General features: G+C 52.3%; 2 protein-coding genes and 1 pseudogene across 2 annotated transcripts; 1 reads left to right on the top strand and 2 right to left on the bottom strand.

Annotated features, from left to right (window-relative positions):
• LOC111258146 overlaps positions 1–4,233 on the bottom strand; it is a 36,956-nt pseudogene extending 32,723 nt beyond the window's left edge.
• A 1,487-nt stretch (positions 4,234–5,720) lies between these two features.
• LOC101761141 (E3 ubiquitin-protein ligase ATL31-like) lies at positions 5,721–7,413 on the bottom strand. Its single transcript, XM_004953928.2, has one exon. It carries the CDS (start codon positions 7,346–7,348, stop codon positions 6,077–6,079), a length of 1,272 nt encoding a protein of 423 aa, XP_004953985.1. The 5' UTR covers positions 7,349–7,413; the 3' UTR covers positions 5,721–6,076.
• Positions 7,414–11,446: 4,033 nt separating this feature from the next.
• LOC101760738 (transcription factor bHLH94) lies at positions 11,447–14,057 on the top strand. The gene is made up of 3 exons (XM_004953927.4): positions 11,447–12,542; positions 13,217–13,654; positions 13,755–14,057. The coding sequence occupies exons 1-3, from the start codon at positions 12,060–12,062 to the stop codon at positions 13,863–13,865; spliced, it is 1,032 nt and encodes a 343-aa protein (XP_004953984.1). The 5' UTR covers positions 11,447–12,059; the 3' UTR covers positions 13,866–14,057.
• Positions 14,058–15,829: the final 1,772 nt, after the last annotated feature.

The following is a 15,829-nucleotide window of genomic DNA, read 5'->3' as shown; positions in this document are numbered from 1 at the left end:
GGTGGTGCGGCCGAAGTCTCTGCCGATACGAGCATGGGAGGATCCGCCGATTCTATACGGGCCCGGACTCGGCGACTAGTCTTCTTGGTGACCTTTTTCTGCGCTTGCTTCGATCGGCCGGCAATTACGTCCACGGAAGGGGCATCATAGCCGATAAGAGGAAAAGTGGTGTATGGATGATGATCTTCTATTATCCGACCACTCCGGCTGTGTGTTGGGGGGACACGGTTCTCGGACTGAAACAATAGAAAAACGTAAGTGTTCAGCTGCGTTGATAAAAGAATAAAAATCGGCTAAGGAAAATACCTCGGCGTTTGGGTCGATGTTGGTTGGGTCCAGGAGATTGCAGTACGCCGATGCGGAGTTGTAGAAAATGAATTGTTTCCATTCGGCCCACCAAAGCTTGAATGGCTGGACAGCGAAGGGAGCTACTATCCAGTTGTTCAGGTCAATGGTGGTAGAGTCTGGGATCCGGTCTCGCAGCCGACTGTAGTCCAGACCTGTTGTGAGCCCATCTCTGAACTTGGCTCGGCCAGCAAAATATACTTGAATCGGCAGCTGACCCATGCCGAGTTGGCGTGCTGCAGCAGATGGATTGTAGAACTCATATGTAGGGGCATCTTTCCCCGAAAAGAAGTTGGCTGGCAGGATTCCTGGCTTGATTAACTCATCGGTGAGTTCTTCGTCGAATCGGCCAGTGGTCGAGTCGAAGCAAGTTGGGAGTTTGAAGATTGGGTCATCTCGCTGATAAGGAAACCAGACGGTTGCATCTTCATTAAAGCCGTTGTAAAAGCATCGGAAGTACTCGGCCACTTTTGTAGCAGAGTACAAGCAACCCGGGAAGGCCGACGCCGCTTCACCAAAAGATGTGCATCGGCGACGAGCAGTAGGATCTTCTGCCGATTCAATGTTGGGGAACATCATGTGTTCCACCCTCTGCTGAGAGATCTTGCTCATATAAAGGTTCAGCCACAAATTGATGAACCACCAGGGTCCGCCTGGATTTCCAATCGGCTCCCCCTTGGAAAGTTTAGTGCCGATTTGGTGGAGCATGTGGTAGGTTGCCCCTAGCAAGTGTTTTCCGAGAGGAACAGGAGTTCCTATTGATAATGCTTTGGCTAAGGCTTGGGTATTGGTTGATGGGCCGGCTGCTCTCCCGCAAAAGAAGTGCTTTTCCAACCACATCATTAAAAAGGCCGTATGCTCCCTATTTTCAACCGACCCGGCCCTTTTGTTGCATCTGATAAATCCTTTCCACCCGCCGATTCATCTTGTGTCCAGCCGATGCGATGTTGCGGCTAAGAGGCGGAAAGGTGTGTTCGGGGAGGAGATGTCAAGGCCGGTTAGCAGAACCACATCGGCCAGTGTGGGGGTCATAGGTCCATGCCCAAACAAGAATGCATTGAGGGCATCAGACCAAAAGTAAGAGGCTGCTATCACCAATGGTTCATTTCGCTCCATCTGGGACAAAGATAGGTTGATGCATTGGCCGATTTTGAGCTCGTCCCATTGGACCCTCTTCGATTCGGCTATCCGTTGGTACCACTCCCTCCAACCAGGGGTTTCATTCGGCCAAGACCTAAAGGTGCCCAACCAGTGATCCAGGTCCATGGTGGATTGTTTGAAGGGGATTCTGTGGGTTTCTAAATTGATGAGCTCGGTTGGATCTAGGTTCCCCATGGGTCCGAGACAGATAAGGCCGGGATTTCCCGTAAGATGGATAGTGATGCGATGTCTATCCGCCTAAAAAGGAGGTGCGGGGTGAACTGCATTTAAAGGGCGCCTGATGAAGGGTAAAAGTGGAATTTTTACCGCGCCGGCGTTTCGAGTTTTTCGGGAGTAGTGGTTGTCGTGGGCGCCCGTTTCGAAAAGATTGCAATCATCAGCTGGAAGACCGCGAAACGGAAGGATATTTTCATTGCGGCTGTTTCGGAGGGGAAGTTGAAAAGAATTTCGAAGTAAAAGACTATGTTTTACTCCGAAACTGGGGGGGCATGTGTTGATGCCAGATTTCGTCACAAGTGAAATCGGCGCCAGGAGAAGAGGAAATGGGAAGGTACAGCAGAATGCGGGGGTGACAGTTGGAAATCGGCCGAATGGCGCTACAGTTAGAGATCGGTTGGTTGGCGCTACAGTCCAAGATCGGCCGATGCTACAGTACAGGATCGGCCGATGGATCTTTAGGACTTCTGCCTCGCTTAACCCTTGGGGTGTGGATCGGACACGCCAGGTTCCCGATCGGTTACCCTTTGCCGATGAGGAATCGGCCGATTAGGAGGTTGGAAATAATTGGGCCGGTATGGGCTTGAAAGGGAGCAGAAGGATGAAGAGGAAATTAGCCCGTGAAGCGTATAATAACCAACCTAGTACGAATCGTACTTGTAAATATTCGTTTTCTATTTGAATTAGGGATAGAGTTCTAGTCAGATAAGGAGTCCTCTGTACGGGGCTATAAATAGCTACCTTTGTAGATCTGTAATCATCAACGATTCAATACAACCAATTACTATTTTCCTCGCACTTACTTTCAAGCAGGCGACTTCGCCAAATACTTTCTTCTTTTTCACGAGTTCGTACGGGTTGGCAGGACTGCATCGACTTGACCTCCGGCCGATCTTGTAAGTTCCGTTTATCAAGTAAATTCTAAACTTTAACTTCGGGCGCATCGCTGTTGTTTCGTTTAGATTTATTCACTAGTTATCGATATTTACTAGAATCGTAGGTTTTACCTGTTTTTCTAGTTTTTATCACCAGTTATCCAGCTAGGAATCGGCAGTTTCGGCTTTTCTTATATTCTGTTGTTTAAATTACTTATTCCACGCATAGCCGATTAGATCTGTTCCTAGTGTTGCCACTGTAGCGTTGTACCGATTACTTCAATTAGTCGTCGATTCACGCTACCTGATAGTCGGCTGCTTCATAGCCGATTTCTTTATTACGGCAAATCGGCCGATTCGCTGATAAGCTCCCTCGAGATCGGAAATTTAGCCGATCGTGACTTTTGGATCTGACACGTATTCTTCCTTGCCAATCAACAGGTCAGATTGGCTGGCACGCCGCGCGAACCGCACCAGGGCAATCACCTGAACAGGAGTTAAACAGATTCTCCCGGGTCGTGTGTCAGACGCTGGGGATTCGGTTGACCGATTTCTAGCGCCAACAACCGCTTTGGCTGGACTACAACGAGAAGATGAAAGGTTTTTGCTATCCTTGATGATGTTATACATATATATCTGTGGATGTGATATAAACTTATTCATAATGTTAATCTTTATATCAAGGTTACCCTTCGTATGCAATCTATACTTCATGTTAGGATTAGATCCGTTAGATTAGATGGAAAAATCTAGTTAGTCACTGTCAATCCACAGATTGATAAACTTTGGATAAAATATTCTAAGAAAAAAGCTAGATGATCCGTACGCTCGCGGTTCGCAACTTGACGTGCTATTTGCCGTCAACGGTTCGCAACTTGGCGTGCTATTTGCCGTCAACATAGAGTGCTTTGACATAAGTATGTTAAGTCTCCTGATAGCAGCCTCAGCTTCGCATCTCCGATCAAATTTGACAAAGCCGACCCCCCTGCCTGATCCAGTCTTCTCATCCACAGGAAGATAGACACACAGAATATAGCCAAAAAAGCCAAACAGCTCGGCCAGATCAACTTCACGGTTTTGCTCTGAGATGTTGGTCACACGGGCACATCTATCATCATAGATACCCCCCTTCACGACGTCTCTAATTCTATAACCATCTTCCATCATAAATGAAAGAGGATGCGCTTCCTTAAGGGATCCACCTCGTGCTTCAAAGCCATCGGCATCGGCAGTAGGAGGCCTGTCAGCAAAGGATTTGGTCTGTTGAACAAGGTCCGTGTACGGACAATTTGAGGTCAAGTGGTCATCCTTCTTCCCACAGATTCCGCGAACCGTGAGAACACCTCCGTTGCTTGCCATAGCCAATGGGTACCAGAAGCAGCTGGTTCCTCAGCTTTGCTGCCTGCTTGAGGGCGTGGACGCTCGAGGAGAATCTCGTCAGGGGAATCCATGGTGAGCCGCAACCTGGCGTCATCGTTCATGGCATCTCCGAACTTGGGCTACTAAAGAGGCGAGCGCGTGCGAGCTTGCGGGTGAGGGTGGTGGTGGTGACCTTAACCTTGTTGCCCTCGTCGTCGAAGTGGTACTCGAAGTCTCGAACACCTTCCTGTTGCTGCGGAAGCGCCGCCTGCTCCATGGCTCAATCCTCCGCCCGTTGCGTGCTTTAGGATTTGGTTGAGATGCGGCGGGAAGAGGAGAGCTTCGGCCGGATTCACAAATCACGATTGCCACTCGCGAGTTGCGGCGGGAGAGGGAAAGAGTGGAAGATGAAGGGGTATTTGGATACCCCTATTAAAGTTTAACACAGATCGGATGTTTGAATACTATACAAAACTAATTACAAAGATGGAGTATAATTCACAAGATGAATCTATTAATTAGGAGTATAATTCACGAGATGAATCTATTAAGCCTAATTAGTCTATGATTTGACAATGTGGTGCTACAGTAACCATTTGCTAATGATGGATTAATTAGGCTTAATAGATTCGTATCGCGAATTAGCACAGGATTCTGCAATTAGTTTTATAATTAGCTCATGTTTAGTCCTCCTAATTAGCATCTGAACATCCGATGTAACACTGTTAAAGTTTAGCACCTCGTATCCAAACACCTCCGAAGTCGGTCGGCACCGTTGGGATTCAAGTTTGGGTCGGAGTTGGACTCAGTGGGCTGGATTGTGGGTAGGTCTAAGCTAACAGCTGGGCCAGATCGACAGCCATACGGGCTTATTCAGAAACAACTGAAACAGAAACATAAAATGTAGTATTATAGTTATAAATATATAGTACTCTAAACTAAGAAGTAAGTTATTTATACGCACAATTTCCTTAGACATCTAGATCTTCCAATCTTCTCGAAATGGCGACAATGATAAATACTGCATTTGCTTGTAACAGCTGTAATAACTCCGTGTTGTCTCAGACTGTCAGACAGTTTGACCAACTCGCTGTGGCTTTCCGTTTTCCATCCCCGTTCTTCGAGTCTTCGTGCTTGTTGATCCGTTTTTTCTTCGCTGCGTGCACGCAGAAAGTCGGGTAAAATGTCTTCGTTTCTTCTCTCCCGCCGACCTCTCAAGTCTCATCGATGGGAACTGCTGTCATTACAAACATTTTGTCCGGTCCTCTTGTGTTTCCATCTATAAGGGAATCAAGGGCGATGCATGCCTTTTCCTTAGCCGATTGCCCAAATTCATATCGAGGTTAGTTGCTATGAAGTTTTTAGATTTAACTTCTGGTGATTAAGGGTAAGAATTTCCGGCAGAAGTTTAAATTGTGAACAAAGCTTCCATAAAAAAAAAAAAAGAGGTGTAAACAAAGCTGCTGCTGCTTGGTTCTGAACCATGAGCGCACTTCTTCTGGCGATGGTTGCAGCATTTCTTCATTTACCCATTGTCTAGCCAATGGATTATTTCGCTCCCGTTTTATGGCTGAATGAAGAACAAGCAGCTCTTTAATTCTTCGATGGTATGATTTACTAACTGAACTTATAGCAGGAGTACTTACTTTGATCGATTGCAAATGTTTTAAGGCGAAGTATGTGTTTCACTTCATTGGATACACACCATACTACTAAGATTCAGAGCATGATAAACATGACTACGATGTCAATTCGCAGTCCTAGTTCTGAAGAAAACGCATGATGAAGTCTGCTAAAATGCATAGCAACGAAACAGATTCCGGGGGTACAAAGTAAAACACAAGTACGCAACTTCAGAATCTAGACGATGCATAATCAGAGAAGAAATTCAGACATTTGTTCAGACATCTCTACTGCTTGTAGCTTATGGTTCTGCTCCTGTACAAAATTACAACTACAATTTGTACATCTCAATTTTTTCAACGGAATTTCGAGCACTACCACGTTGATTACAGCAGGAAATCAGCACCCTGTTGCCCACAGACCGAAAGATCCATTTCTTTCGCGTGTGAAACAAGATCACTTTTCAGGTTTCTACGTTCAAACCTGCTGTTCCCGTTCTACGTCGGAAGCCGCTGCGTAACTGCCTTCTCCTCGTCCACCGCCACCTCGCGGGACGCAGCACCAGCTTTTGCACAGGATGCGCTGCCTCCAATGCAGTCCAGGAGAACGCTCCCCTTAGTAGGAACATCGGCGGCATCAACGGCGGCCACGCGCTTCTCTCTGAGCCTCGTGAACGACGAGGAAGACACTTCTCCCCTGTCGGAGCTAAACGTCATCCTCGACGCCGAAAACGAAAAGAAGGAAAGCTTCCCAGAGAACGTCCTCGCGAGAATCGACTGCCATCTGCTCGGCTGGCAGAGCGGGGCGCTGCGGCCGTCGCGGCTGCTTCCTTCCCCGGCTCTTCGCCCGCGACGCGATTGCAAGCTGTGCTCGCTCGCGGCGGCCATCTCCCTGCGCACGTGCTCCGGCAGCCGCAGCGTGAACCGCTCCAGGTCGCGGTCGAGCCGGACGGCGAGGGAGTGGCCGGTGGAGTGCGACCGGGCAAGCTGCGCCGTCGCCGGCCGGCGCCCCGACCGCGGCCGCATGGCTCTCCGCTGGGACCCTATCTGCTGCAGCTCCAGCGCCTCCTGCCTCCGCTCCTCTTCCTCCTCCTCGGTTACCACGTCGATCACCACGGCCACCGGTAGCGGACCATCACCTTGCCGTGCAACCACTGTTTCGCTGGAGATGCTGCTCGCTACCGGAATCGATCCGAAGCTCGGCTCCTCATCGCTACTCGTGTCCTTGTTTGGGTCGAGGTTGCAGCGGCAGACGGGGCAGGTCACGTGGCTGGCGAGCCACTCGCCGATGCAGTCCGGGTGGAAGGCGTGGCTGCACTTGGGCAACAGCCTGAGCCGCTCCTCATCCTCGAACTCGCTGAGGCACACCGCGCACTCGAGCGCGCCGCCCTTCCCGATCCGGAGCGCCTTGGCCTCGGCGTACCTCATGGTGGGGAACGCCTCGACCACCTCGGCGTCGAGCCCGCGCGGGCGCCGCTGCCTCCGCGACCGCGAGATGAAGGCGTCGAAATTGGGGACGGCGGCGCGGTCGTCGTCGGACCTGGCCGCGTAGCCGCCGGTGCAGTGGCGGAGGTAGACGGTGAAGAAGGCGATGAAGACGAACACCGCGACGACGGCGGCGAGGAGCGCGATCATGGCCTTGCTGACGTGCACCTGGCCGGACATGTAGTCATCGTCGACGCCAGGCGACGCCGGCTGCGCGCTGGCCGCGGCGAGCGCGGACGCGAGGAGCGCGGCGAGCAGCGCGCGGCCGTGGCGAGGCGTGGGCATCCTTGCGCGCGCCGGGGCAGAGGCGGGGGGACCGGGAGACGTGTGGGCGGGTTGACTAGCCTGTCTGCGCAGCATGCAGTGTAGAGCCCGGGCTATATAGAGGCCAAGGAGCTGAGCGCCTGAGCCGCCAAGAAGGTCGCGATCCCGCGGCGCGCGCCGGGTATGGCGGGAGGAAGCTGCGGGCCAGGCGTGCGCTTTGTTTGGCACTTTTGACTGGCCGTCTATCCAGGTGTTCAGAAGCCATGACTGGGCACGGCCGTTGGAGTTGGAATTTGTGTGTACTCCTGTGAAGTCTGAATTCAACCGCGTGTAAATTAACACTCTGCTTATCGGGTTAACATGCTTATCGTGAATCGACCAAAAAGGGAGACTGCTCATATCAGCAATCGTTTGGGCACGGATTGACGCAAGAGCAGTACAGATGGTAATACGGTCATGCGCCTCCTTTTTTATATGAGAAGATATAGTTATTGCTATGATGATTGTATTGCAGCTCTCCAAGATTTTCCTTGCAACAGACTCCCTCATTTTCCTTTTATAAGGCGTGGTTTGACTTGACGTAAGTCTCCAATGCCCCACTTTATAATGTAGTAACCATGAAGTTGGTATCATATGAAATCATTTTAAATGTGAAACCAATGATAGGAAATTTGTGTGATAGAATTTACATATCCTTAGACTAAATGTTGGTATAGATTAAAGAGATCAAATCTTGGGTTGGGTGGGCAACTTATAAAAATGAAAGAATAGAATAATTAACATATATCATATATGTCACCCAAGGATGTGTGAGAACAATAGCAATTTTTCTCGAGAATGTGCCAATTCCAACAGAAAAATGAAAAAAAAATATCCTATGTTCCAACTCTTATGAGGTCTATCCTTACATAATTTTTCCCATTACGACGCTAAACGGATACGACTGTGAGAAAGAGCGTCCTCCTCTTATTCTCGGGTAGTAGCATATCTAGAAATTTGACTTTTAGCGCATGAGCTCTAAAAACGAAAAGACATGTCGCCATGTCGGTGAAACAAACCAACCGCGTGTAAAACCAATATAACCCGGCGATGGATCGACCAGGTGAGCTTTTGGATCCCGGCATGGACGTCAGACTTCAGAGCACTTGACTTCTCCCGCCCTGTTCCTACGGGACAACAGAGACGCCTGTCCCGTCAGCGTCAGCTGAGACGCGACGGGCTCGGCCAGTCGGCCGAAACTAACCGCCGAGCGCCGATCACGCGAACAAGGGCTCGGATTCGATGCCACCCCCTTGCCACGGGAGACGACAGTGCGCACGTACAGACAGGGGTGGGCGTCGGCCCCGCCGTGTACACGTCCGGACGTCCCAGTCTACGCGTTGTCCAGCTGCGCTATGCCAGCCTGCCGCTGCTCGCTAGTGGGCTAGTGGCCGCGGCCGCGTGCCCAGCCGAGCGGCGAGACCCGAACGAGACGGCAAGCGAGGGCCACACTCCCGCTCGCGACCTGGTAAACCCGGCTGGACCACGGGGGAGAGAGGCGCTCGTGCACGTCCACACCTCGCGGGTCCCGGCCGGGTCAAGTCGCGATCGCTCGCGGCCTCGCTCGCTCGTCCCGGCGTGGGGCTCCGACGGCTTCATGCGGCACCGCCGTGCCGCGCCACCATTAGCACGGCGACAGGTGCGCGCACGCACTGTTCGACAGTTTGAGGAGGGCAAGGCTCCGGCTCCGGGCGGCGGAAGTGACAAACGGGCGAGCAGTGCTTCGAGGAGCGACGAGGTATACGTGTCGAGGAAGCTTTGGAGGTCAAGTTATGGAGGATCTTTGACGTTCGTCCTGCATGCACGTCTGGTGCAAAACACCCCGTGCCCTCGTTTCCTCGTCAGGTTCCGCGTCTCTGGAGAGTTCTGAACTCTGAAGGATCCAGACGTTCTCGTTGAACTTTATCCTCTGCTAACTCAGCCATGAGCGGTTTGACGGCGACTGATGACATGATTAAATGAAGATTATAGAGTTGGAAGTCAGTCTGTCACACACACGAACCTAGAGTTGACGACCACAGCGCCAGGCTGTTCCGTTGGAAAATCGGTGTACTTCTTTTCTCACACCGGACGCCGGGGGATTGCAAACGGCGCCAGTACTGCACGGCAGGGTACAACAGTACGAGGATGGCGCGCTTTGCGGGCACGTAACCCTGGAAGTCCAGCGTCGTTCGGCACGTTAATTTGCGTTTTTTCTGCCAGTGGCTGGTCATGCTAAAAAAAAACACCGGAAAAGGGGGAAGAAAAAGTGTCCAATGGGACTTATTTCTTCAGTCTTGTATTCGTCTGTGTTAGCATGGTCAATGTTTATATTTCATTTCACGTTCTGGTTTCTCCTAGCGATGGTCGATGTTTCATTTCTCCCTGAATTTGGCAGCGCGTCGCTGCCATCGGCCATCGCGTTGTGTTAGGCTTCCGTCATTGTTGTTCACTTGTTCAGAGAGAAAGAGAGGCATCAGGCATCTATCGTTGTTTCGTTTGGCAACATTCGCCATCGCCAATGTGGCAACGCCCCATGGTCCATCCTTGACCTGACCTGTTGGTGCTGAGTTTCCTTGTTTGGGATAGTTTTTTTTTTTTAGAAGTGTTTGGGACAGTAAACAGCAGGCGTGGTGGCTCTTTTTTTGTTGAGCAGGTTATACTATTGGGCCGGTCCATTGGCAAGTAGTGTTTCGAGCCTTTTAGTACCGCGAGCAAAGCAAGTAGTACCATGCATGGGCCGTAAACAATGGGCCTGCAGGAACCACGATCAATATGAATGAAGTCCGGGGCATGGCCCGATTTGCATTTACTTCTCCGCCGTCGTCAATCCTCACTCCCGTATACGGACGGTATACCGGCATCTCGATACGTACGTGTACCGAGCCTGCCGCGGGCAACTCCTGCTACAATGCTACTACTACTGGTCTACTACCCATCTGAAACCAGCATTCAGTCTCTCCACTCTACTGCCCGCGCACAGTGACCGCGCGTACTGCAAGATCCCGATTGCCCCGCGCCACCAAAGGCTCCCCGACAGTGCCCACTGCCACAAAGCCCCGCGCCGGTGCACCATCGCGGCATCAACCAACAGTGCCATCCAACAGCCGCGAGCGGCCACCGCGGGACACCAGGGGCTTTCCGGATTCCGCCCGGCCCCGGCGCGGCGAGCAGGCAGCCGGCCACGCCCGCTCGTACAGTCGTACTACCGACGACGTGCATCCATCTTTTCCCCGGTCTCGTCGGCTCCCTTTGCATCCTGGAGGCCGGGCAGGGGGCCAGCCCGGCAATCTCTTCGCTCGGCTCGATCGATCCCTTTTGCATGGAACGAAGAGTTCTCTCGCATTGGTGCCGTCCCTGTCTGGGGCTCTCGCGTCCGCGATGTGATGGCGCATTTCTCGAGTAGTGTCTCTGAACATGGTTGGCCGCCGTCGGTCATGGCATGCACGCAGGCAGCCAGTCGGGGGCGTCTGAGGTGAACGGATCAGCGCGTGGGCAGGGCCGCAGGGGAGACCCGTAACGACCGGTTCCTTTCGCGGTAGTGATGGCAATGGGCAGTTTAGTCAACATGGCGACTGTTTGTACTCGACCAAGTTGCTGAGGGTGCGTCCAAAAGAAGAGAGGAGCTCACCGGTGGCGTTAATTGGCAGCTAAGCGGCCGTGGAATCCCATCGATCTTTCCCCTGAAATCAGGGCCGAAAAGCCTTCGAGACCGGGATTGCCACGAGACCGGCGGCATCCGGCAGCGTGCTTGCTTGCTGAGGTCAGTCAGTTCCTTGCGAGCTTTTGGTTACTCGTCGCCGGTGGCAGGTGCGTGTGCTTGGGCTCTCTGAATCGGGGAACTCTTTGCAGCGGCAAGACGCCTCGCGCTCGTGGTTCCCGACTGCGACGCCAGCGCTGCGTGAGAGCACGTCACTGTGCAAACGCGTGCAGCTTTCAGCGTCGCGGGGGCATGCAAACGGGCAATGGTGACCTGCCCTTGTTCAGTTCCTTGCAGCTGGAGGCCAGGTGGTCGTCAGGTTTGCAGCTGCACGCCTAACTGTTGGTTCTCTCTCTCTCTCTCTCTCTCTCTCTCTCTCTCTCTCTCTCTCTCTCTCTCTCTCTCTCTCTCTCTCTACCATTGCAATCAGTTTTTTTTCTTTAACTTGGACTGAATAGTCAGACTCGAGTATGTTAATCCGTCCACCCTTGCATCATCAACCCTAGCGAGAAAGAATCAATCTAGCATCACTAGAAAATTACCCCCGTCCGTACACCCAAAAAAAAATCAAGGGGAAGGCACGGCAGAGAGTGATCACTTAGTTAATCTCATGCTCAGGTACGCCACCAACCATACTAAACGTAAGTGACTCCTGGGCGACAGGGCGGACATGCGCGGATACGTGTCGTTTTGCCTCCCCTGACCCTCACGCTCTCCCCGTCCTCGCAGACGCATCGCACTCCATGGCCCCATGCCCCGTGGCAGACCGGGTCGTTGTCTCCATTGCACGTCCATGTTATTCCACAACCCCTTTATAGGGACCACCCCGTCGCTCCTCCTCCCTCCAATGTCCTTGGTGTGGTCATGGTGGCGAGCGTCGAGGGGAGCCCAGCTGAGCATTAGTCATAGCTCCGCCTACCTAGTATGCAGCTCTAACCCAATCCGTGTTCTACCTAGTCGTGACAACTGATAGGTAGAGGTTGGTCTTGCTACGGAGGAGCGGAAGGCCTGGCCATGGCGCTCGAAGCCGTGGTGTTCCCGAAGGAGCACCTCGCGTGCACGGCCAAGGCGGGCGTGGCCGCGCACCTGGCGTCACTGGGGTGCGGCTTCGACATTGACGACCTCGAGGAGAAGGGCGGCGTTGTTCTGCAAGAGGAGGCCGCCGCCGCCGCGCTGCCGCTCGGTGCCAGCGCGGCCACCGCATGGGACGCGGCGCTCTGCCCGTGCTCCGTCGCTCCTGGCGCCGTGGAGGAGTGCTGGGACGCGCAGCGACGCCTCTCCGCGTCGCCGCCGCCGGTGCCGGTGGCGCCCGGGCGCGGCAAGGCGGCCGCGTCGGCGGCGCGGAGGCGGCGGCGGCGCCCCAAGGCGGTGAAGAACACGGAGGAGATGGAGAGCCAGCGGCGCAACCACATTGCCGTGGAGCGCAACCGGCGGCGGCAGATGAACGAGTACCTCGCCGTGCTCCGCTCCGTCATGCCGCCCTCCTACGCGCAGCGGGTACGTACGAGTACGATCTCCATGGCTCCAGCCGTGTTAAGCGTACACCGCGCTCTCCGGCAGCATCGTCCTAGCTGCAAGAGCTTCGCGGGTCACGTCACCATGCATGTGCACGAACGGCTTGGCGTTCACCGCGTCGTTGATTGCCGCTGTCCCCCCAACTTTTACTGTAAAGGACGTCAAATCTTGCTGCCCCCTGGCCTGGCCTGGCCATCTGCTGACTGCTGCTGCCTCGCCGCTTTGGGCCTTGTTTAGTTGGGGAATTTGGGAGGTGCCAAATTACTGTTACAGCACTGTAGCACACTGTAGCGTTTCGTTTGTATTTGTGAATTATTGTCCAAATATTGACTAATTAGGCTCAAAAGATTCGTCTCGCAAAGTACAACAAAACTGTGCAATTAGTTTTTAATTTCATCTACATTTAGTACTCTATGCATGTACCGCAAGTTTGATGTGATGGGGAATCTTCTTTTTGCATAGTGTCAAAGTTGGGAGTTGGGAGTAACTAAACATGGCCTTGGTTGCATCCGTCACGGAATCTCTAGCGATCGTGTACTCCGCCACTGCTCCCCGCATCAAAAGCCGCACCTTCTTGTGCGCCAAGCTCTTGGTCGCGACCGGATGGCATGTGCGGTTTGTAACGTAACGTGTGCTGATGGGCACGGCGCGTGCAGGGTGACCAGGCGTCGATCGTGGCGGGCGCCATCAACTTCGTCAAGGAGCTGGAGCAGCTGCTGCAGTCGCTTGAGGCGCAGAAGCGGCGCGCGGGCTCGTGCACCGAACCACAGCCGGCGGCGGCGCCATTCGCCGGCTTCTTCACGTTCCCTCAGTACTCGACCGGCGCGACCGGTGCTGTCGGCTCCAGTGATAGTTCTAGTTCCGCTGGCGGTGATCAGAGCGGCGGCGGCGGCTGCGCAGGGGCGCGGCGGGGCGTGGCCGACATCGAGGTGGCCGTGGCGGAGAGCCACGCGAACGTGAAGGTGCTCGCGCCGCGGCGGCCCAGGCAGCTGCTGAGGATGGTAGTGGCGCTGCAGTGCCTCGGCCTCACCGTGCTCCACCTCAACGTCACCACCACCGCCGACCACATGGCCTTCTACTCCTTCAGCCTTAAGGTAACAAACTGAAACTATATATCGGCACAGCAAATGATCAGCCAATCTGCCATGTCAGCCTTTTGTCTGAATCTGAACATCTCGTCGCTTATGTTTGCAGATGGAGGACGAATGCCGGCTATCGTCGGTCGACGACATCGCCGCCGCGGTGAACGAGATCGTCGCGAAGGTCTTCGACGAGCGCGTCAGCCAGTTATTAGCTGCTTATTAATTAGCTGGAAGAACAGTGCTAAGCAAGTGTCATGTATTGTAGCATCAATTTGATCCTAGTACATGGATAACTCTGGCAAGTGGCAAATCGCGCCACTGTCAGGGCAGTACTATGAACTCCATGTTTGCGTGCAAGAAAACATGTATCGATTGGACCAGCTTAATTATATGTTTTGCAGCGCAGTACTACTAATTTGTGTGTATCCAGAATTCCAGTCACATCTCGCAAGTACCAATTATTAGCGAGCGCCCATCAGTCGAGACTCCTGCGTGTGCACACGGGGGATCAGATCGATCGATGAACTGGGTGGACCAGCTTTCTCTGACGAGTTTTGCTTCTGAACGATGTTTTCTCTGACGAGTCAGCACGCTTTCACCAGATAAGAGTTAGCATGGATTATTCAGAGACTAGTGGGGCATTGCAGTCTTGTTGATGGAATCGGCCGGCTGCAATCTCCCGTGTACTTTGATCGCTCCAGGTTTCGAGATTACACATGAAGAGCGATCTTCAGTGATACGTCGCGCTCATTTGCTCCGCAAGTCCTGAAGTGCAAGAAGGTGTGGATGAACCTGCTGGCATGGCGTAGAGCTTTCGCTCACATCATTCTGCGGCCACTGATAAGGGCAAGAACTTGCAGAATCGGAGTCCTTTTCCCAGCCATGAGTGTCTTTTCTCGGATCTGAATGATTAAGCGATAAGTCTTTCCTGATTGGCATCATTTCGGAATGATGGCATTGTGCAATGAAGTTGTTGGAAAATTAGATAACTGCATGATTAATTTTTGAACTAGATTTATCGTAACAAGAATAAAATCTAGCATGCAAATCTCTGATATACTAGGCAATATCAAGCACAACTTCATTATCTTAGAAAACATGTTGAAATAACAAATCAGATCACGACGTACGTACTTAGCGGGTGCAGCCGTGATAACAAGCGGTACTGACGAAACAACGACGGTGTTGCAGACGGAACGCAGCAGACGATGTCGAAGATGATGGTACGCCGCAACGCCGGACTGGGACAGACGACGAGCTGTGGTGAAGACCTTGAGCAGTCGCGCGGAGTGCTTCCCAAAAACCTTATTCGCTCTCTCCCGGTGCAGAATCACAAGAGTGAGAGGTTTCGGATACCTGCTCTCCCGTTCGCCAGTGCATGCCGGCGCTCAGGATGGAGTTGACTACGGTGACGGCACAACAATGAGAAGAAGCAAAACCTAACTCGTATAGATCACCTTGGGGATACCCTAACCTGGGGGCTCTTCCCGTATAGTAGTCTATGATGCACCTTTTCCATGAGGGAGGTGGCCCGTATATATAGGGAGGAAAACACCAAACACCCTCGTCATTAGCAATACGGGACTAATAGATGGTGTACCCCTCTTACACTAATGGGCCTTTGAGATTTATTCAGAATTATTTATATGGGCCAAGCCTATATATCAAACAATCCTCCACCCGATCTCAAATACCTATTTAAGTGTTTTGCGTTTTTCTCAGTACTGTTTGATATACTAGTGTTTCAGCAAGGACTGTTAAGTTGAACTCTCGCCTAGAGCTTCAAGCTACATTCATCCACAACTTGAACAATGGGCTAAGCCTTGAATTGCAAGTTTTGTGCGGACAAGTTTCACTCAAAGTCGGAACTAGTACCTGACTGCCAGTAACCTACTCCGTGGGTGGAGCATATTCGTCATACTCCTTGGTCTCTTCATGAGATTACTAGAGATCAATCAAGTCTCATAGACTGCGACGTTCTGCAGTCAGGCTCATATAAATGTGTTCTTTCAAGAATGCTCTGTAAGACAGCATCTTCGCTTAATCAAGTCAATAGAAGCACATTAAAGCATATTGCTAACCTTCTTTATAGCATTTGAGAGTATTGCATCTTCACATAAAGAGGGTTTAATAATCACTCTCCTCAGTCAACCGACAGCTTATTTTTCCCAAATCCTAATTCGCGGA

This window comes from Setaria italica, chromosome I, assembly GCF_000263155.2.
Source record: "Setaria italica strain Yugu1 chromosome I, Setaria_italica_v2.0, whole genome shotgun sequence".
NCBI classification, from domain to species: Eukaryota; Viridiplantae; Streptophyta; class Magnoliopsida; order Poales; family Poaceae; genus Setaria; species Setaria italica.
The sequence above is the reverse complement of the archived record's forward strand: the minus strand, read 5'-3'. Positions and strand labels throughout refer to the sequence as shown.

What these genes read in the sequence shown, in the direction of transcription:
- LOC101761141 (XM_004953928.2), bottom strand. Translation starts at nt 7,348, where the DNA reads ATGCCCACGCCTCGCCACGGCCGCGCGCTGCTCGCCGCGCTCCTCGCG.
- LOC101760738 (XM_004953927.4), top strand. Translation starts at nt 12,060, where the DNA reads ATGGCGCTCGAAGCCGTGGTGTTCCCGAAGGAGCACCTCGCGTGCACG. An exon ending in CGCCCTCCTACGCGCAGCGG is followed by an intron (nt 12,543 to 13,216) that starts GTACGTACGAGT and finishes CGGCGCGTGCAG; the next exon opens with GGTGACCAGGCGTCGATCGT. An exon ending in TCTACTCCTTCAGCCTTAAG is followed by an intron (nt 13,655 to 13,754) that starts GTAACAAACTGA and finishes TTATGTTTGCAG; the next exon opens with ATGGAGGACGAATGCCGGCT.